This window comes from Bos indicus x Bos taurus, chromosome 16, assembly GCF_003369695.1.
Source record: "Bos indicus x Bos taurus breed Angus x Brahman F1 hybrid chromosome 16, Bos_hybrid_MaternalHap_v2.0, whole genome shotgun sequence".
Taxonomy (NCBI): domain Eukaryota; kingdom Metazoa; phylum Chordata; class Mammalia; order Artiodactyla; family Bovidae; genus Bos; species Bos indicus x Bos taurus.
In genome coordinates this window covers 28,960,336-28,980,671 of record NC_040091.1, presented here as the reverse complement: position 1 = coordinate 28,980,671, position 20,336 = coordinate 28,960,336, and the positions used below count along the sequence as shown (strand labels likewise).

Genomic DNA, 20,336 nt, shown 5'->3' with positions numbered 1-20,336 from the left:
GAATGGGTGGCTTTGGTGTGTCACCTGTTGGCTCGCCACGGGCCGGCTGCCTTCCTGAGAGGAGCCCTCCCTCTGCTTCATCTTGTGGCTTCGCCCCTTGCCTCTGCTCCTCCACGTGACATGGAGGCGTGACCCTCCTGCGGGGATGGGCTAGGTGGGCTGGGCCAGTGTCAGGACACCCTCAGTGGACCCCTGACCCCACCACCCGGCTCGTGACCCTTGTGGGCATTTGCCCAGCCCCTTTCTTCCCTGGAAGGTGAGCAACTCTGCCCAGATTGAACTGTGCAGGTCCCTTTTTGAAGAAAGCCCTGTGTGGAAAGGGATTTGACATTGAGGCTTGCTTCCTGTTTAAGGAGTTACTGAGAAATCTTTGCAGAAGTGCACCCATCCACCCGCCCTGCAGGCCCCTGCAGTGCACTCAGGAGCATTGGGATGGCAGCCCCTTCCACACCGCACACACAAATACACGCAAATACACACACGGGCCAGCACGACACAAGTCCACACAGAAGCCTCCTGCCCACAGCCTCTGCCCTGAAGCTCTCAGCATCACTGACCTGGCTCTGTACACAGTGGTGTTTGTGTGCATGGGCGTATGTATGTGTGCATGGTGTATGTATGCATGTGTGTGTGTGTAGAGGGCACAACCAAGGCAGACCACCTCCTATGGTCTTCATCATTCCCTGTGCTGTGCTTAGTCGCTCAGTCATGTCCCACTCTTTGCGACCCCATGGACTATTATAGCCCGCCAGGCTCCTCTGTCCATGGGATTCTCCAGGCAAGAATTCTGGAGTGGGTTGCCATGCCCTCCTGTAGGGGATCTTCCCAACCCAGGGATCAAACCCAGGTGTCCCACATTGCAGTGGATTCTTTACCGTCTGAGCCACCAGGGAAGCCCAAGAATACTAGAGTGGGCAGCCTATCCCTTCTCCAGAGGAATTTCCTGACCCAAGAATCAAACCAGGCTCTCCTGCATTGCAGTCAGATTCTTTACGGGCTGAGCTACCCAGGAAGCCCTCATCACTCTGGAAGGTCCTAATGACCAGACCCAAGTTCACACCCAAAGATTTGCTTCTTTCAAGAGTTGGTCCAGTGGTTCTGGAAACTTTTTAATAGATTTAGATTTGACTAGTGTTTTCTGGGTCCTGCACTGGCAGGTTGGAGGTGTGGTGGGTGGCTGTGGAGCAAAGTCCCCGGGGACAGACGGTGAATGGAGGCCGGGTTGGTTGTCACAGGCCACTGTGTGGGCAATGCCCACCCACACTGGCCTGGGGAGAAAACTTCCCTCTATTCAACTGACGCTGCAGATTTCTGTCTCAGGAAGGGTCACAGACAGCAGCTGAGCTCGTTGTGGGGGGTGATGGGGAGTTTGAAATAGGAGCAGGGAGGAGGGTGGGCGTCTGATGTGCAACAGTGGGGTGACTCACCCCATTGGCCCTGGGGGTCAGGGAGGCGGCCTGGGGCCAGGAATTCAGTGCCAGGCTGCCCAGAGTCTGTACCGTCCCTGCTTCTGCTATGTCCGCTGGTTTCTAGGGGACCCCTGCCAGTTGGGCCTGCAGGCTTCATCCCCGCCCCGCCCCCGACACCTGTGCAGAGGGCGCGGTGGTGAAACAGTTTGCTTAACTGTGTCTTCTCAAGGCCTGGTGTCTGAGAGGCAGGAAGAACCCAACATGTCTCTTCTGTAGCAAAACGGAGCCCCGAGGCTCCCCTCTCCTCCCCACCATCATGCTTCTCCCTCCAGCACTGTAGCTCCTTCGGAGACCGCCTTCTGGCCTGGCCTTTTTACTCAAGAAGGTGTTCCCTCTTCAGAGAGAGGCCTCAGGATCACCAGGGAAATGGACAGGGTAGAGGGACAGAACATGCTCCCAGACCCATACAGTTTCTGGCTTCCAGAGCCCTCGCTTCTTGGGAGGGTCCCAGGCAGATGTGGGGGGTTGGGAAGCTGGGCTCTGAATGGACCTGCCTTCAGCCCCCTCCCCATCCTTACCCCAGCAGGACGAGCCTCCAAGCTGCCCTGCCTCCTCCTCCCCTGCTGGTCCTGTGAGCTTCCCCGAGAAGGAAGAGCCCCTTGGGCTTTGTCAGGCCTTCCCAGTGGTCCCGGAATGAAGTTGCCCCTGTTAGGCAAGGCTGCCCCGGTCTCTGTCAAGAGCCAACCCCAGCCCAACCCAACATGTGCCCGCCCTGGGTGAGCCTGGCTTGGCCAAGCTGACTGCAGCCCTTGGGCAAGGTGGCAGTGGGCCTTGGTCCAGCCGGCGGCCCTCATGTGGCCTCCCTTCCCTCCTAGGACCTACCTGGAGGAGGAGCTCACCAAGGCCCGGAAGAAGCCCAGCCTCCGGAAAGACATGTACCAGAAGATGATTGAGGTGGACCCAGAGGCCCCGACCGAGGAGGAGAAAGCCCAGCGGGCCGTGACCAAGCCACGGTACATGCAGTGGAGGGAAACCATCAGCTCCACGGCCACCCTGGGGTTCAGGATCGAGGGCATCAAGGTGAGGACGGCCAGGTGGGGCCTGAAGCTGCCTGAGCCGCCCAGCTCCTGGACGGGAAAGGACTGGGTCCTTGGATTCCACCAACATTCACCCCAGGGGTCCTTCAGAGACTGTAAGATTCCTCCCAGTATAGAGCCAGGGCACGGGCAGCCAGCGTTTGGGGAAACTGGCCTTCTCCTTGGTCTGAGGTGGGGTGGCCATGGAGGGAGCTGGGGCCTCGGAGCAGGGGTGCCTTCTAGCTCTGCCCAGCAGTAAGTGCTCTGCCAATGACCCTGCCTTCAGTCCAGACCATGCCTGGCATTGAGTACCCACACAGCAGGGCCCTGCCTGGATGCCAGGGCTGGGACCTGGCTCATTCTGCCCAGGGTCCCAGAATGAGGACTTTCAGTGAGATGCAGGCAAGGGAGGGAGCCCGCTAGCTGCTTTGACATCCGAGTCGTCTGCCCAGGTGGGCAGGACTAGGCACTGCTCTGTCCGGGTCACCAAACAGCTCTGGGGAGCCTGCACTGAGGCCACCCCTCAACTTCCAGGCCACCTCATTCTCCTTTCTTTCCCCTTCACTCATTTGAGTAGGGCCTGAGAATGCGCTCCCCAGAGCCAGGCTCCCAGACGCCGCCTTTGCTGTCGGATCTGGGCGTCTGCTCAGACGTGCGTTTCGTCCCAAGCAGCATGGTGTGAGGTGCTGGCCCCTCGGTCTCAGGCAGCCATCCCTGTCAGTGGAGGACAGTTCCTGAGCATTCTTGGGTTTCTCTTCTCTGTCCATTCTTGGCTCATGTTGGCCGGCCCTTGCCCAGAGTAGGGCATGACTCCCAAGCAAGTGAAGCCAGGGCAGCCTCCTTGCAGATGGCATTGGGTGGAAGTTTCTGCTGGGCAGTGGCCCCTGGGACAGCTGCTTTATGAGCTGAGAAAGCCACTTGCTCCTCCCCTGTCTTCTGAAATCAGTTGTTGCTGTTGTTATATGCACATCCTCTTCCTCTCAGCGCTCCTTTTCCTTTCTGGACCTGTCTGAAGCAGTCTGCTTTCCCCTTTACCTCTCTCTCCATCTCAAGCTGGATCTTCTGGTCTGTCTGTTGTCTAGCTGTGTGGGAGCAGCCCACAGCTTCTCGGGCTCTGAGAGAAGCCAGCTGCCTTCACCAGCTCTCCACCAGCCTCTCCCCTCCCTTAGTCCAGGAAAGGCCCCCCGCAGAGACCCTCTGTGGGGTGGGGAAGGCCCAGGCCACCGCTCTCTCCCTCTGCCCAGGGTTCTTACAGAGGCAGCCACAATGCTTTAAGCTCAACTCCTGGGGTGCACAGACCCATGTCTGGGGGCTCCTAGGAGAGCCATCCTTTCTCACTCTTTGATCTTAAAGAACAGATATCCTCATAAAGGTGCTAATTAAGCCTCACGTGTTGCCTGGTCTGCCTGGAACAGACATAGCACCAGGCTTAGGAAATGGACCCATTTCGTGTGCTGGGCGGGGCTGGGAGCCGGGTGGGCTGTTAAATCTCAGCTTTCAGGGAGCCTAAGTCAGAGACCTGAAATTACAAAGGGAATCTGAATGTGGGGCAAGGGGCTTCTCTCTCCTGTGGGGAGCAAGGGCGTCCCTGGGCAGCAGGGAGCTTCTGGCACCCAGGTTCCACGGTGCCGACACCCCGGGCCTCTATGGGCAGCAGAGGCCCGTGCAGCTCCCTCAGAGCCCCACTGCTCACACTCGGGACCCTCAGGATGGGCAGCTCTCACGGCCCTGCTCCCCCAGCTTGGCCCAGGTGCCCCTCAGGCTTCCAGGCCTCCCTGATGCCCTTCCTCTCTCTGAGACTCTGGTGCCACCCGCTGCCTCTCCTCAGCCAGGGCCCAGGTCAGGCGCCCCTCTGCTGTGCTGTCCCACTAACCGCCCCGTGCCTGGTCAGTCCAGCGCCTGCCTCCTGGTGCTGCATGCGGGCGCCTCACTGCCTGGGGGTCAATTTGGGGCTCCTGGCTCTGAAGCATGGGGTGGGGGAATGAGTGCAGTGCCCACCTGCGGGCTGTCTGCTGAACTGCCTCCCGGGTGGGTGTCATTCTTTTCAGAAAGAAGACGGCTCTGTGAACCGGGACTTCAAGAAGACCAAAACGAGGGAGCAGGTGATTGAGGCCTTCAGAGAATTCACTAAAGGAAACCCAAACATCCTGGTGAGTCGGGTGCCCCTGGCAAAGGGGGCTGGGCCCTCTCTGGGGGTGCTTGCCCAGCCCAAGACTGAGCAGTGGTACCCATGCAGAAAACCATGGCCCCGAAATTCTGCTTGGAAGGTGAGAGGGAGATGCTGTGGTTGTCAGCCTGTCAGTGGGTGAACATGTGCTTGTTTTTTCCTTTCGTCAGAAACTCAGCTCCCCAGAACGTCTCCATCCCCTTCAGAGCAGCCCTTTCCAGAACTGTATTCCTCTAGCACCACCCCCCCCACCCCCCACCCCCCCCCCCCCCGCCTGCCAGGTATTACACCAAGTGCTCACCAAACCTCCAGAGCAGCCGCCTGCAGCGGCTCAGCATCCTTGTCCCCATTTTACAGATGAGGAGACTGAGTGGTCAAGGGCACACAGCAAGGAAAGCAGGGGAGCTGGGGCTCACACCCAGGGGCCTGGCAGCCTGCTGGTCTCTGCACTTCTAGGCCTGGCCAGCCCTCCACTAGGCTGAGACTGAGGGAGGGAAGTGTGCGGGGGACAGAAGGTGAGATGTCACATCACCCTCCCCAGCAAGAACTGACAGGCTCTCTGAGCCTGGAGGTGTGGGTGGCATAAGTTCGTGACAGATGACTTCATTTGCTGTAGGCAGGCTGGACAGATGCTCTGAGCACTGGGATCATGTGAGGTAGGGCGTGTTGAGCCCCCACACCCCGAGGACAGGGCACCCTGTGACAATCAGGGCCTTGACTACACCAGGGAGGTGGGCCCTGGAGCCCTCCTGAGAGGCACCTTCTCCTGCATGGGCTTGCCAGGACTGCTGAGCAGGAGGGCTGGACCCAGACAGCCCTTCTCCAAGGAGACTCAGCACTGGCTGGTACTGGGCAGTCTCCCTCCCGCCTTTTCCAGCCGAGAGACTTCAGTCTGTGGTAAGAGCTAGGCTTCAGTCATGGGACAGATGCCCCAGCTCAGCAGAGCTGCTTCAGAGTGCACGGTGCCCGCGCCTGGACAAGAGGGGTTTATTCCTGGCGCTGAGCCCCAGGCTGGCGCTGCTGCACATGGGCGTCGAGGGGACCCTGTGTGTTTGTGTGTGACGGGCTTCCCTCCTTGCAGCCCCCCGGGAGGGTGGATGCCCCAGGGCCAACACAGCTCTGCGGAGAAGCCACTGGCAGAGAGATTTGTGGCTTTGGCTCTTTTATGCTGTTCTTTTCAAAAGTTCAGGGCAGTGAAGTTTGTGTCAGGAAGTTCGCACCATGGCAACCGGGCCCCTGGGTGCTGCCTCCACACTGCTGGCATTCCAGAATAGACTTAACCCCTGTGCGAGGGGCTCCTGGACTGACTCCCCTCCACCCCAGCACCTCCTGTCACGAAGCAGTGTGGAGTAGAGGGAGCGTGGGACCAGGGCCTCAGCTGCCATGCCTTCATGGGTCTCAGTTTCTTCATTTCTAGATGAGGAGCTTGAAATTATCAGAGTGCTAGGACCCTCTCATGGTGACAGTCAGTGACTTTTAACAAGGTAAATGACACCTAACCCCACCACACCACCCCCCCCCCCGATATATTTAAAAATCCGGGCATCTTTCTGTTCCCAGATTGCCTACCGGGACCGGCTGAAGGACATCCGGGCCACCCTGGAAATCTCTCCCTTCTTCAAGTGCCATGAGGTAGGTGTCAGGCGTTTGTCCTCAGGGGTGGAGACCTGTGCTCTGTGTGGTGGCCCATGACTTTGGGGCGCCTTCCTGAGTTGTGGGCCTGTCCCCCACGCTAACAGACCTGCTCCCGAAGCCCGAGGGCCATCCTTAGGCTGACTGCAGCCGGGTCAGGCCCCTCACTCCATCCGGGAACCACACTGCAGCCATCTGCCAGGCTCCCCGGACGGCCACGGGGGCTGTGAGCTGTGGTCCTGTCACCCTCTCCTCCCTCTCCCTCCCGACCACGGGGGCTCCTCCGTTCTGAGTGGCTGTGGCAGGACTTGTGTCTCCTACGCCCGAGGGTCTCTGAGCTGCTGGAGTAGCCAAGAAGCCCTCCATCACCACTCCAAGATCCTCAGGAAGGGCAGGCAGATCTCAGGGTACCACTCTGGAGCAGGGCTCCTGCTTTCCTCTGCAGGCAGAGGGCAGCACGCAGGGAGCCTGAGAGAGAGAGAATTTGGGGATTGACAGCAGTACCCGGAGGGGTTCGTAAGACCCTGACTTGCTGGGGAGCCCAGGCCCACGTACGAGCATGCACACACGCACACACACACACACACACAGGGTCTACCATCCTGGACATTCCTCCCTGGCTCTGTTCACACTGTGGGTGGTCTTGTTCTGGATCCCATGTACTCTGCCCTGGGCGTGGCCACCCTCCTGGGCTCTGCTGCCCAGGAGAGAATGGGGGAATGGAGCCGTGGGCTCTGGGCCTCACCTGAGTGCAGCTCTGCCCACTTCACACTGAGGTCTCCGGCTTTCCCGAGCCTGGTCTGCAGCAGGGTGAGGTCAGGGTAGGGCCTGGCCCTTCCCAGCCTCATCCCCTTTCTCCCCTCCAGGTCATCGGCAGCTCCCTCCTCTTCATCCACGACAAGAAGGAACAGGCCAAGGTGTGGATGATCGACTTTGGGAAAACCACGCCCCTGCCTGAGGGCCAGACCCTGCAGCACGACGTCCCATGGCAGGAAGGGAACCGGGAGGACGGTTATCTCTCGGGCCTGAACAACCTCATTGACATCCTGACGGAAATGTGCCCCAGTGCCCCGCTCGCCTGAGGCCACCCTCTGCCCCACCTCACCACCGCCCTGGCCTCTTCTCCCCCTTGCTTTTCTTCTCCTTCTGAATTTTCCCTTCACTCCCCAACTGGGTGCAAGCCCCAGAACTGACCCTCCCGATCGATCGGCACTACAGGACACTTTGTAGAAGGGATGAGATTTTCTAGTTACTTCCTAATTGAAGGGCCCGAAGCCGGGGTTTCCACTTTCTTTGTCAGTAGGATCTCCTACTAGCAGAGAAATACCCAAACCCAGGCTTGGCCACCTGCTGGGAGGCCAGTAGGGTTTAGAGCTGGGGGGAGGCTCAGGCAGCCATGGAGTTCCTGGCTCCAGAGGGGACCCTAACAGAAGAGCACCCCAGCCTCTGGGCAGGTTACCTGTGGGGGCCTGCTGCCCCCTGGTGGCTGGTGCCGGTGATGGCACTGTTAGGTGGGGCCCGCTTCTGCCTTACCCTTTGGGGATGGGCTGACTGTTGCTCTGGACGTGGGGGCCTGCTGCCAGGCTTTCTGGTATTTGGGGCACAAAACCATGTCGGCCATGAGTAAAAGACTCTGCTTATCAGCCGAGGGACTCCCAGAGATGCCCTGGTGGCCTTTGTAGGTCTGCCAAAGCAGGGACCCCTCCCATTGGGTATTGAAACACCCCAGCACTGGGATAGACCCAGGATCCAAAAGTCCCAGATCCAACTTGACTGTGCTCTTGACATTGAGCTTCCTGGGAGGGCACAGGCAGGAGCTTTGTTCTTCCTTCTGTGGTCTTGGCATGAATTCAGGGGGACACTCTGCAAACCTGAGCTTTCAGAGATGTCCTCTGACCCCCAGGGCCTTCCACCTGTGCCTCCCACTCCCCTCCTTACTTTGAGCAGTCCTGAGGGCTGGATGGCAGCGGGCCAGAGCCCAGGCAGCCCCAAGGGAAGAAAGAACCTGCAGAGGACGCTCCTGTCCTCTCACCTCCCCACTTCCTAGTGCCAGCTGGTCCCCCTGATGCACACCCAGGGCTCTCACGAAACCCAGAGTGTCCATCAGTTAGGGGGCAGAGCCTCAGGCCAGCGCTGAGCAAGGAGGAAGCAGGACATTGGCTCACTGGCATAATTTTCCCCCTGAAATAGCAGCCTGGAGGGCTTAGACCAATTTCCCAAATGCGCTGTGGGCAGCTTCCAGAATATGTGGAAGATGCCAGGCATCTCTTCCTGGGGTTACTAGGTTGTTTGAAGATTCATAGGGAACCACTTGTAAGCCTTATTTTAGTTGTAAAACAAGTAGATCTGTATTATTGAGAAGGATGTAAATCTTGCATGACTTTTAAAGAACAAAACTCCAGCTCTGCGGCCGTTTCGTGCTGTGGCCCAGGTGCTGCTGCAGGAGGTTGGACCCATGGCTCTGCAGGGAGATGCTCCAGGGACACATGGAGTGGATGTGTCCCCAGGTGTGTGTGCCTGGAGGACCAGTCCACAGGGAGGGCTTCCTGGGCTGCCCGCCATCACCCCAGGGTCTCTGGGGGAACTGTCAACTTGCCCACGTGACTTACGTTTCCCTTTCCATCCTGAGTGAGTGACAGTTGGTGGGGGCGGAGGGTGGGACACACGAGGATGTGTAAGTACAGATTTTAAAAAAGGAAATCACTTTTCAACTTCCTGGCTCTTGTTCAAAACAGCAGTGAGCTCCCGTGTGGGCTGACTTGCTAAAGGTCACACCCCCGCCCGGCTGAGCACTAGAGAGCTCGTGACACCACCTGACCCTAGAAGCCAGAAGCACCAAAGTCAGCTCGGGGTCTGGGAGCTGTGGTCAGCTGGGTCAGAAGGGACCCCAGGGGTCTCTGCTGCAACTGTCTGGGGGGGTCTGGGACATCATGAATTCAGATGTAAAGCCCCACTAGGGGCTGGTCGGGTTACCCTCATTCTATCTATGAAAAAAAGTTTGCTAAAGCAAAATAATGCTATGAACAAAAACTACAGGGGACCAGCCTAACCAATTGAAGAGAACAAACTTTCCAAGCACTTTAAGCAGACGCCAGTTGTTTGCAAACAGTGTGCTAATATACAAGTGATTTGTTCATTAAAGGTGCCCCAGAGGGCCTCCCCTTGGCAATTCTTTGCTTTGGGTGACAAGTGTATACCTGAATGGTAGAAAGTGGTATCTCTGTGGGGTTATTCTATTACTTAGGGGTTTGAGGGGTTTGTATTTCCTGTGCTACTTCTCCTGCACACCTCCTCTCTCGCACCCCATTCCCCCCGCTGTCCCCCACTCCTCCGTTGTCCAAGCGGGCTGATGGATCCTGGAATGGGATTCAGGCAGTCTGGAAACCTCCCCCAGCCAGCCCGGTCCAGGTGGGGACCCCCTGGGCCCTGGCCCTGCAGGTGTCAGGAGGGAGGGCCGAGGTGTGCACACCTGCACACACGTGAGTGGGTGGCCCTGTGGGGCTCCTGGGGTTCAGCACTGCTCAGCAGTGGAGGGGGGTTCTCAACTGCTTGTCCCAAATGTGCTTTTAGTATCATGTAAGAGGTTTTTAAGTTATATTTATTTTGTGGGTTTTTCAATTGCACAAAACACTAAGTCTGAGAGGCCGGATGCTATTTCTCCTTTAAAGCTCTGCCTTCTTTCTGAACGTCTTTTCCCACCCAGTGGAAAGAGCCCGGATGTAGCCTTGGCCACTGCCCCCCTCCCCTCCTCACTCCCCATGGACTCTTTCCACCGCTAGCTGTATTTAGCTTTGAGTTTCTCTGCGTCTGGCCAACCCCCATGTGTATATAACCCAGGCCCTTGCTTGGGAAGAAGCAAGGTGCTCACCCCCTGCCAGTGCCTTTTTCTGGAGAAGAAGACTCCCCCGGGTGTTCTCCTTCCCTCTGCACCCCTCTCCTCGCCACACCTTTGGAGAAAACTGAGCTGTTACAGACCCCTGCAGCGTGCCTGTCAAACAGACTTTACACGCCCTGTACCTTCGTGAATAAAGGCCCTGGAGACCATGGTGCTGGGCGCCATCTGTGTGCTGTCCTTCCCACCCCACGTCCTTGAGGGGTGTCTGGGGGCGGGGGCAAGGGTATCTTTGTAAGTTGGAGGATCCAGTGGGGCTATGATAACTCCCAGGTGTGTGGGTCAGATTGGGTAATATTTTAATCGGCAAAGGGTTTTAAACACTTTTCAAAACTCTTTTCTACTCTTCCCATGAAAACTTCACATAGTATCTCAGGGACGAAGCCACAGTCTGCTCCCCCCTGGAGCTGGCAGAGCTGCCAGCAGCCTTTGCTTATGCAGCCTGGCTCTGGGTGCTCACGTCTCTAGTCCCCTTGGATCCCGGTATCGGCTCCATGAGTAAAGCTGTATAGTCTACCAGTGGGGAAACTGAGGCTTAGAACAAACACCTTGTCCTGGGTAATAAGTGGGAAGCAGGGATTCAGATCCAGAATTTGCCTGTTTTCAAAACCAATTCTGTCTTCTCCCTCCCTGGGAGGACATCTGGAGGGCAGAGAGCTTGTCTTGTCTTTGCCATGCATCCCAGGCACTGAGCACCAAGCCTGGCACATAACAGCCGCCCAGCGAGGGTTTGGTGGGCTAATGCACGGCCGTGGGGCTGGGTTGGCCGAGGAAGACCACTGAGAGCAGGAGCCCTGGCAGCATATCAAGGATTCGCCTTGCCCTTCCCTTCAGGCCTCTCCCAGCTCTAGATTGCTGGCGGCTTCATTTGCAGAACCCAGCGTTCTGTATCCAGGGGGCTGGTTCATCCTTATCATTTTGAAAAATTACAGGACAAAAGCACAAAACAGCCACAGTGCCTTTGCACCTTCTGTCCCTCCTGGCTGGACTGCTCTCCCCAGGTTATCCCGTGGTAACTGTGCTCATTCTCACGCCTGTATCTCATTCCTGTCCCTGCCCCACACTAGCTCTGTGGGCTCCAACCAGATTCATCCCAACTGCTTCCTGCCCTTTCTTTCCTCTCAGCCCAGAGCCCTGGGACGTGCCCATGTGCCTGTGTAACCCTGAAGTCTGGGGAATTTAACAGTCCCCCTTCCCGTGGTACAAACCTTTCCCCAGTGGGAGACAAGAACAGGTCACTAGGTCCCTGCACCTTCACCACACACCCACCTGCCTGATGGATGCAGCTCCCCAAAGGTCCTATCAGATCAGACCAGCAGCTGGTCTTCATTCTGACAAAGAAGCTTCATTGGAGAAAACTGAGCTGTTACAGACCCCCGCAGCGTGCCTGTCAAACAGACCTTAAACGCCCTGTTGCCTTCCTGAATAAAGGCTCTGGAGACCATGGTGCTGGGCGCCATCTGTGTGCTGTCCTTCCCACCCCACGTCCTTGAAGGGTGTCTGGGGGCGGGGGCAAGGGTATCTTTGTAAGTTGGAGGATCCGGTGGGGCTTCATGCTGATAAAGAAGCAGGAAACAAGCCTCCTCCTCAGGCTTTGCTCCCTGGGGAACCTCAGCAGAGATAACCATCCTTTAGCTCTTGGCTCCCATGTTGACTCCTTGGAAAAGTCTCTGAACCCCTGGCTAAAGTGAGTGCACCCCAGCTACACTCATCTCCCACATGCTGCTCAGTGTTTCCAAACCATCTACAGGACTTGGGGTCTGTCTCCTCCATTCCGAGAGCAGAGACTTGACCTTTTAACTACAGTTTTCCACATTTTGCAGTGCCAGACACAGGGCAGGCGCTCAGGCAGTGTTGATGGGGTCCCTGAGCACCCCCAGTGACCATGGCTTTCGGGCACACAGATGCCCCTTCTTAGGCAGGAGCAGAGCTGCTCCCAACCGGCATGGATTACTTGGCCTCCATCCAGTGCCGCCTTCTTGTCTGCGCCTCTTTCAGCCATCTGTTCTGAGTGTCTTTCTCTAGACCTTGCCATTGCCAATAATTGCTCAGTAGAGGCACTCATGGAGAGTACTCCAGTATTCTTGCCTGGGAAGTCCCAGGGACAGAGGAGCCTGGCTGGCTCTAGTCCATGGGGTCGCAAAGAGTCAGACATGACTGAGAGACTAAAGAACAACAACAAGGCTCACGACAGTGCTTTCTGGGATGGGTGAGTGTCACTCCCTCTCCTCACCATCATCACCCCTGCCCCCGCCAGGCTTTGTGATCGCTCCCAACCCATGTGCAGCTCCTGTGGCCATGAAACCCTGGCCTCGTATCCGCCTGGTTTCCCTGCTCAGCCTCCTATGTCTCCAGCACAGACTGATGGAGACATCGCTACAACCCACCAAAGGTGCCGTCTCTACACCCTGCCTGGGACCTGGGCCACCCACTCGACCGGGGCTCCTCTCCAGCTGTGCAGTCAGGGCACCAGGAGCATCCAGGCCTTCTCAGCTTCCGCACTCCTCACCCTGCTAACCTGGAGTGGACCCTACATGTCCCCTAGAGGCTCGGGCCACAGAGAAAGGACCAGACCCCAGGCCATGGGGACACAGAGGAGCATGGGTACCACCAGGGCACACGTGCCCCTGAATGGGGAATAGCCATCCTCTGGCTTACTTAATGGGATCTTGGGTCTTTCTGCCTGCTTCAGACAAACTGCAGTGGCCAAGGTGGCCCGTCAAACCCTGCCTGCCCTGGGGAGGGAGAGTCAGCACGTGAACCAGTAGAGCTCAGGGACCCTGCTGCCTACAGGCCACACACTTCGTAGGTGGAGACAGGATGGGCCGGCGGGGGATGGGGGCAGGGTGTGGCGGAATCACTCCGGTGTGGCTCCACTGCCTCAGAAGGGTTTGACCTTAACGCAGCAGGTAAGTGCAGACCCTTCCAGAACTAAGTCACATCACGTACCTCGGCCAATCACAGGGGCCTGCCCCTGCTCACCTTCCACCCACGCTCCACTCCACCGGAACAAAGCGGGAGAGCCCTGGGCACAGACATGGCCTGGTGGGCAAGCTGATACCACCACCCCACCCTGAGGTTCTGCTTCCTAAGGGTGACCAGCTGTCGGGGACCTGTGTTGTGGGGAACTGGAAGGTCAGTCACCCTGCCGCTTCCCAGAACCACTTGTTGTACCAGCTGCCTTGGCAGGCTTCCCTGAAACATGGACGCCAAGGTAAAGGCTGATGTGCTAACACTTCATTGGGAAGAGCAGTCCCTGGGGGCAAAGGTGAGGGGTGGGGTAATCGAGGCAGGGATAAGGGCAACATGAACAGGAGGGAAGCTTACAGAGAGGCCTTCATGCTAGGGTCTGTGGTCGGTCCTACGGGGCAGGGAGGAATGGACATTCCCACTGGTTATCTGTGTGCATCTCTGGGGTGACACTCCAGCTCCTTCAACAACCTGAGCACAGGTGCCTGTGCTGGGTCAGTGCTGGGTGGGGGTGGGGGGTGGGGGGACAATGTGCCTCCTGGACTGTGGGGGGCAACAGAGGGCTTTGCCGGGTTGCTCTGGTTTCTGGGGTGCTGTGGGAACTAAGTCTGGTGAGGAGCTTTTTTTTCCATAAATTATACCAACAGGGCAGCTCCCATCTGACACTCCTCTCTTCTGCCTCTTGCATTTCCCTGACTGAGGGACACCCCACACTCAACTGGGTAGGACACTGGACACATCAAACCACCCTGCCGGTGTGCCAGGCCTGGGGAGGTGAGAGGGGTCGAGAAGAACAGAGCTCTCTGAGAGTCTACAGAGGGCCAGCTGGAGAGTTTTCGGCTGTCTGGACAACATGGAGGCTGTCTCTGCCCCAGGGATGAGCAGGAAACCTCCTTGAGATAGTATGAGGCCCAGCGGTTAGGGGAAGTTCTTGGGCGGTGTGGGCGGAAGGTACAGGGAGCCCCTTACCTGCCCCCTAAGCAGATGTGGCCTGCTCAGCCAAGGGACCTCTCTTCCCACATTTGACATGGCCCCGAGGTCTCCCCAGGAATGTCACTGAAATCAAGGGAGTCATGTGGCTTAACACAGAGGTCTTTCACCTTTTGAGGGTCATGGATGCCGGAGATAATCTAGAGCAGTAGTCCCTAACCTTTTTGGCACCAGGGACCAGTTTTCATGGAAGACAATTCTTCCAGGGACTTGGGGTGGGATTGAATTGGGGGTGGGGGGTGTATGTTTCAGGATGATTCAAGTGCATTGCATTTAGTGTGCACTTTAATGCCACCACCAATCTAATACCTCCTGACCTGACAGGAGGTAAGGGTCTATGGCCCAGAGGATGGGGACCCCTGATCTAGAGGGAGCTATGAACCCTCTTCTCAGAAAAACGTCCATGAGCACACGCACAGACAAATTTATATATGAATGCAGGGACTTCTAGACACTCCACAAAGCCCCTTGAAAAATTCCCAGATAGTATATGGGCCCTGGCTTAAGAACTCTTGGATTGTAATTGCCCTTCCCAACAAAACATTATGGACATGTGCCCCACCCATCCCCTCACTGCAAGGACGTCTCTGCATGGGAGACTTGCCCGGCCTCTGCACCCCCTCCATCCTCTCCCTTAGCCATGCGACCTTCTAAACAGGCACCATCTTAGAACTGCAGTCCATCTGTCTTTAAGCAGAGCTTTATGGGAAACAGCCATGCCTGTTCCTTCATGTACTGCATATGGCAGCTTTCGTACTAAACAGCAGAGTTGAGTAGTTGCCAGAGACTGAACAGCTGCAAAACCTAAAATATTTACTATCTGGCCCTTCACCAAAATGTCCTCCAACCCCTGCGGTGACCGCTGATGAAAAATTGCTACCTGTCAGGCACCACATCAGGTGACTTAAGGCTACAGAAAAACTTATAAAACTTCACAAAATGGGCTTTGTTAATCCCACTTTGTACACAAGAAACACAGAGAGGGTGAATAACTTAACTAAGGTCACGCAGCTGAATCAGTCTTTGAACCAAAGCTCGAGATCTTTCCATGACCCTACATGACCGAGCCTCCCAAGCAGCCACGTTTGTCCCCACACTGGCTGCATCACAGGATTGCTGGGATGGCTTGTTGTCAAGCCGTAAGTCCTGGTTTCGGTGACTATAAACCTGACCAGGCCCTGGGGATGTTCATCCCAAGCATGGCTTCTCCTAGGGGTGGGTGCTGAGCTGCAGAGGCCCCAAGACCAAGAGGCTGCCCCTGGTCTCCAGCCAGCCTTGGGGGGTTGGGCGGGGGCGACCCTGGATCAGAAGCTGTCTGATGAGGCACTGTTTGTTCTGGACTCTGAGTGACCCTTCAGGGAAGTGCGGCCTGCGCAGCACCGTGACGCCACTGCTCGCCCCACCCCAGCCCAGCAGCCTGTGCAGAGCCAAGCGCATGTGCTGGCTCACGGGGGGCCTTTCCACAGGAAAACAGAAAATGCATCCTAACTTTTGAAAACACCAGGAAACCGCTCACGCGTCATTTTTCTCTCTTTACTGTGATGGCATTGGCCGGCTCCTGGCTTCAGCGGGACACACGGAGGCCTGAGATGACAAATTCAGCAGAGAAGTCAGGGAGGGAGTGGAAAGTGCTGAGAAGAGGGCTTTCACTCTTCAGCAAAAGGTGAGGGCTTAAGGTTATCTTTTTCTAATGAGAAAATAACTAGTTTGATATAATACTAACAACAATAATAACCTAAGAAAGGGAAGGGCTTTCCTGGGTAGGTGCCTGTCTCAAAATGTAACCCAAAGGCATACACTGGGCGGCTTCAACAACAGGGATTTTTCCAAGTTCTGGAAGTCCTGGATGAAGGTCTGGCGGGGACTGGGTTCTGGGGTGAGCTCTCTTCTTGGCTTGCAGACAGCTTCCTTCTCTCTATGCCCTCACCCGAGCAGCGGGTGGGGAGGAGTCAGCTCTTGTGTCTCTTCCTCATCTTCTAAGGTCACCAACCCTATCTAATGAGGTCCCCACCATTATGACCTCACATAACCTTTATCAGGCCCTCACAGGCCCCATTTCCAAATACAGTCACACTGGGGGTTAGGGCTTCAGCATATAAATGGGGTGGGGTGGGGGTGTTGTGGGAGGGGGTGTGGGGGTTGGGAACACACAAACATTCAATCCATAACAGAGCCCCTGTGCTACCTAATACCTAGGGCTAGTTCCACCTCCACCTTCCGGTCCCGAACCTTCCAAACTCGTGAATGAATAAAGCAGTTTGAAGGGTAGGGATGGGTCATGCAATGCTAATTTCTGTGGTTTGCAATGTGGCAACATGTATTTGGGTTATTTTAAAAATAGTTTCTGCAAATCATGGACAACCAGTATCTTACTGAGACAATTTGCTGTTGACAGCAGCCCTGTTTTATTTCAATGGGAGAAAATGCCCAAGTTTAGTCATGCTTTAGAGAACACGTGCTGGAGTGAAATCAAGACTGCAGCCTACAGAGGCTGCTGAAGTAGAGAGCAGTCAGAGGAGGGTGCCCCCTTCTGGACAGACATGTGCATTACAATGTACAGGAAGAAATGGAAGATGATGGAAGATGGGTCAGTCAGTTCAGTCACTCAGTCGTGTCCGACTCTTTGCGACCCCATGAACCGCGGCACGCCAGGCCTCCCTGTCCATCAGCAATTCCCAGAGTTTACCCAAACTCGTGTCCATTGAGTCGGTGATGCCGTCCAGCCAACTCATCCTCTGTTGCCCCCTTCTCCTCCTGCCCTCAATCTTTCCCAGCATCAGGGTCTTTTCCAGTGAGTCAGTTCTTCCCATTAGTTGGCCAAAGTATTGGAGTTTCAGCTTCAACATCAGTCCCTCTAATGAACACCCAGGACTGATCTCCTTTAGGATGGACTGGTTGATCTCCTTGCAGTCCAAGGGACTCTCAAGGGTCTTCTCCAACACCACAGTTCAAAAGCATCAATTCTTCGATGCTCAGCTTTCTTTATAGTCCAACTCTCACATCCATACATGACTGCTGGAGCCCGGGGTGGGGGTGGGGGGAACATTTGGGGACGGGACGGGGAGAAGGGTGTGCCCAGGCACACTTCTGGTGCTGTGTGTGGACTTTCTCCCATTGACCAGAGGCTTTTATGCCAGGGCGTGATGAGATCACATTTGTAGTGGTAGATGGCTCTGGCTGCCTGTGCCCTGGGGGTGAGTGGAGGGGACAGATGAGGTGAGGGGACTCGTTAGGAGGTTAGGATAAGCCAGAGGGTCCTGAAAAGAGGTGGAGACCATGGACTGAAGAATGTGAGAGGCATAGTGTGGGTGCCCATGCACACATGGCTGTGGGAGGGCTGGGCTGGGGTGCCCAAGGGTGACCAGCTGGTAGACTGGGGCAGGGGAAAGGCAGGAGGAAAAGCAGGACTAGGGGTGGGCGAGGAGGGGAGATGGCGAGTTTAGTTTGGATGACTTGAGATAGAGGTACCTGGGCAACATATCCAGGTGGAGCCGTCTGCCGGCAGCTAGGCACATGGGCCTGGAGTTCAAGTGCAGGCCTGGGTGGGGAACGGGCTTCTGGAGTCATGGGAATAGACTGTGGGCTTCCCCAGGGAGGCTGGAGTGGGGAGGATGTTCACAATATCATGGTAAGTGACGAAAGCAGAATTCAGAATTGTATGTGCTATTTGGCCCAAGTTTTAGAGTTAAAAGGAAAACCTCAGATTATTCACAGTGCTTTTTTTTGAGTGATGGGATCATGAGTGTTTTATATTTCCTTCCTTACAGTTTTCAGTTTAATCAAAAATTTCCCAGCAGACATAATTTGCTTTCATAATCAGAAATATGTACGTGTGTATGTGTTTTGGAGTCGCAAAGAATTGGACAGGACTTAACGAACGAAGCTTCCCTGGTGGCTCAGACAGTAAAGCGTTTGCCTACAGTGCGGGAGACCTGGGTTTGATTCCTGGGTCGGGAAGATCCCCTGGAGAAGGAAATGGCAATCCATTCCAGCACTCTTGCCTGGAAAATCCCATGGACGGAGGAGCCTGATAGGCTACAGTCCATGGGGTCGCAAAGAGTCGGACACGACTGAGCGACTTCACTTTCACTTTCACTTTAGCGAATGAACAACAATGTGTTTTGTTTTTAGTCACTACCTCTGAAACCAAAATGTCCTTAACCCTCCCTTCCGAGCCCCCAAGCCCTGCTCTTTGGGTGCTTATCACACACTGTTGTATTTGTTCACCTGTGGCAAAGTCCGAGTCCTCATCATCCTGGGGTCCTCAGCTCCAGCCCAGAGCCTGGCACATAGAGGCAGCATGAGAAATCCTGCATCAGTGGAAAAAGGAAACTTAGAAGGCCCACCACAAAGCATGTACCCAATGGCCAGGCAAGACCAGGGGCTCCCTGGAGCCCTGACAGTGCACTTGCCAGGATCTTAGGCTAGGCAGGGGACAGGAACTTGCTATTTATGCAGCTCTCAGTCCTTGGCAAAATCTGTTTATAAAGAAAAAAATCTAACTATTTGTAAATGTTCATGAAATGCTAATATTAATTATAAGGATCAGCAATGAATAATATATTAGTTCATAAATGAGCTCATAAAAAGCATCACTACTTTTATAGAGGACGATTTGGCAGTAAATAGTCTCAACTTTTTAAAATACATATCCACTGACTGAGCAAAACTGTCCAGGTATTTATTTACAGATACCATAGCCCATGTGTCCGATGACACCGACACAGGAAAATTCAATCCAGGACAGCCAAAGATTGCAAATGCCGTCCATGTCATTGTGGGGCCAGGCTAAATGAAATGTTTCCAATGCAGCTGTTAAATATGACGCAAATGAACATATCTTTGAAAAAGAAACAGACTCACAGACATCGAGAACAGACTTGTGATTGCCACGGGGATGGGGGTGGGTGGGAGGGGAATGAACTGGGAATTTGGGGTTAGTAGATGCAAACTATCATGTTTAAAGTAGATAAACAGCAAGGTCCTACTGTACAGCACAGGGAACTATATTTACTATCCTCTGGTAAACCAGAATGGAAAAGCATTTTAAAAAGAGTGTGCATATAAATATACACACTCACCTCAGTCGTGTCTCACTCTTTGCATCCCTATGGACTGCAGCCCACCAGGCTCCTCTGTCCATGGGATACTCCAGGCAAGAATACTGGAGTGGGTTGACAGGCCCTCCTCCAGGGGATCTTCCCAGCTTAGGGATAGAACCTGCATCTCTGATGTCTCCTGCATCTCTGATGTCTCCTGCATCTCTGATGTCTCCTGCAGATAGATAGATAGATAGATAGATAGATAGATATATCTGAATCATTTTGCTGTACAGCAGAAATTAACACAACATTGTAAATCAACTATACTTCAGTTAAAAATAGACAAAGGAGTAGGACACGAGAGAGTTCAGAAAGAGATCTATACACGTGTTATGAATTCTTTTTCAACAAAAAATGCAAAAGTAACTCCATGAAGAAGAGACAGTGTTTTCAACAAAAGGTGCTGAAACAATTGGGCATCCATATACAAAATAATCTGAACTTTGACTCAAATTTTGCATCACATACAAAAATTAACTCATGTAAACTGAACTCAAATAAAACCTAACATTATAAAACTTCCAGAAGAAAATATGGGATAACACCTTGGTGATTTAAGGTTAGGCAGAGGTTTTCTTGGGTATGTCACCATAAAAGAAAAATATGATAAATTGGACTTCACTAACATTTAAAGCTTCTGCTCTTTTAAAAACTTTGTTAAGAAAATGAAAAAACAAGCCACAAATTGAGAAAAAATATTTGCAAAACACACATCTGACAAAGGATGCAACCATTATATCCAAATGTATGTTTTTAATTGTGGTAAAAAAGCCACATAACATGAAATCTACCCTCTTAACAAAATTTTAAATGTTACATTACACTGTTGTTAACTCTATGCACATTGCTGTACAACAAACTCTAGAATTTTTTCATCTTGCATGACTGAACCTCTATATTCATTAAACAATTCCGCAGTTCCTTCTCCACGCAGCCCTTTGTAACCACCATTCTATGCTCTGTTTCTGTGAGTCTGACTACTTTAGATACGTGGAATCATGCAATATTTGTCAGTCTGTGGCTGGCTTATTTTACTTAGCAAAATGTACCCAAGTTTCATTCATGTTACAGCACACGACAGGATTTCCTACTTTTTCA

At 54.4% G+C, this 20,336-nt stretch overlaps 1 protein-coding gene across 1 annotated transcript in view; it reads left to right on the top strand.

Annotated features, from left to right (window-relative positions):
- ITPKB (inositol-trisphosphate 3-kinase B) overlaps positions 1–10,332 on the top strand; it is a 105,100-nt gene extending 94,768 nt beyond the window's left edge. Inside the window, exons 5-8 of the mRNA XM_027564623.1 lie at positions 2,285–2,489; positions 4,534–4,635; positions 6,213–6,284; positions 7,151–10,332. Of these exons, the coding sequence (XP_027420424.1) occupies positions 2,285–2,489; positions 4,534–4,635; positions 6,213–6,284; positions 7,151–7,366 (595 nt within the window). The 3' untranslated portion in view covers positions 7,367–10,332. The remainder of the gene's footprint in view (positions 1–2,284; positions 2,490–4,533; positions 4,636–6,212; positions 6,285–7,150) is intronic.
- Positions 10,333–20,336: the final 10,004 nt, after the last annotated feature.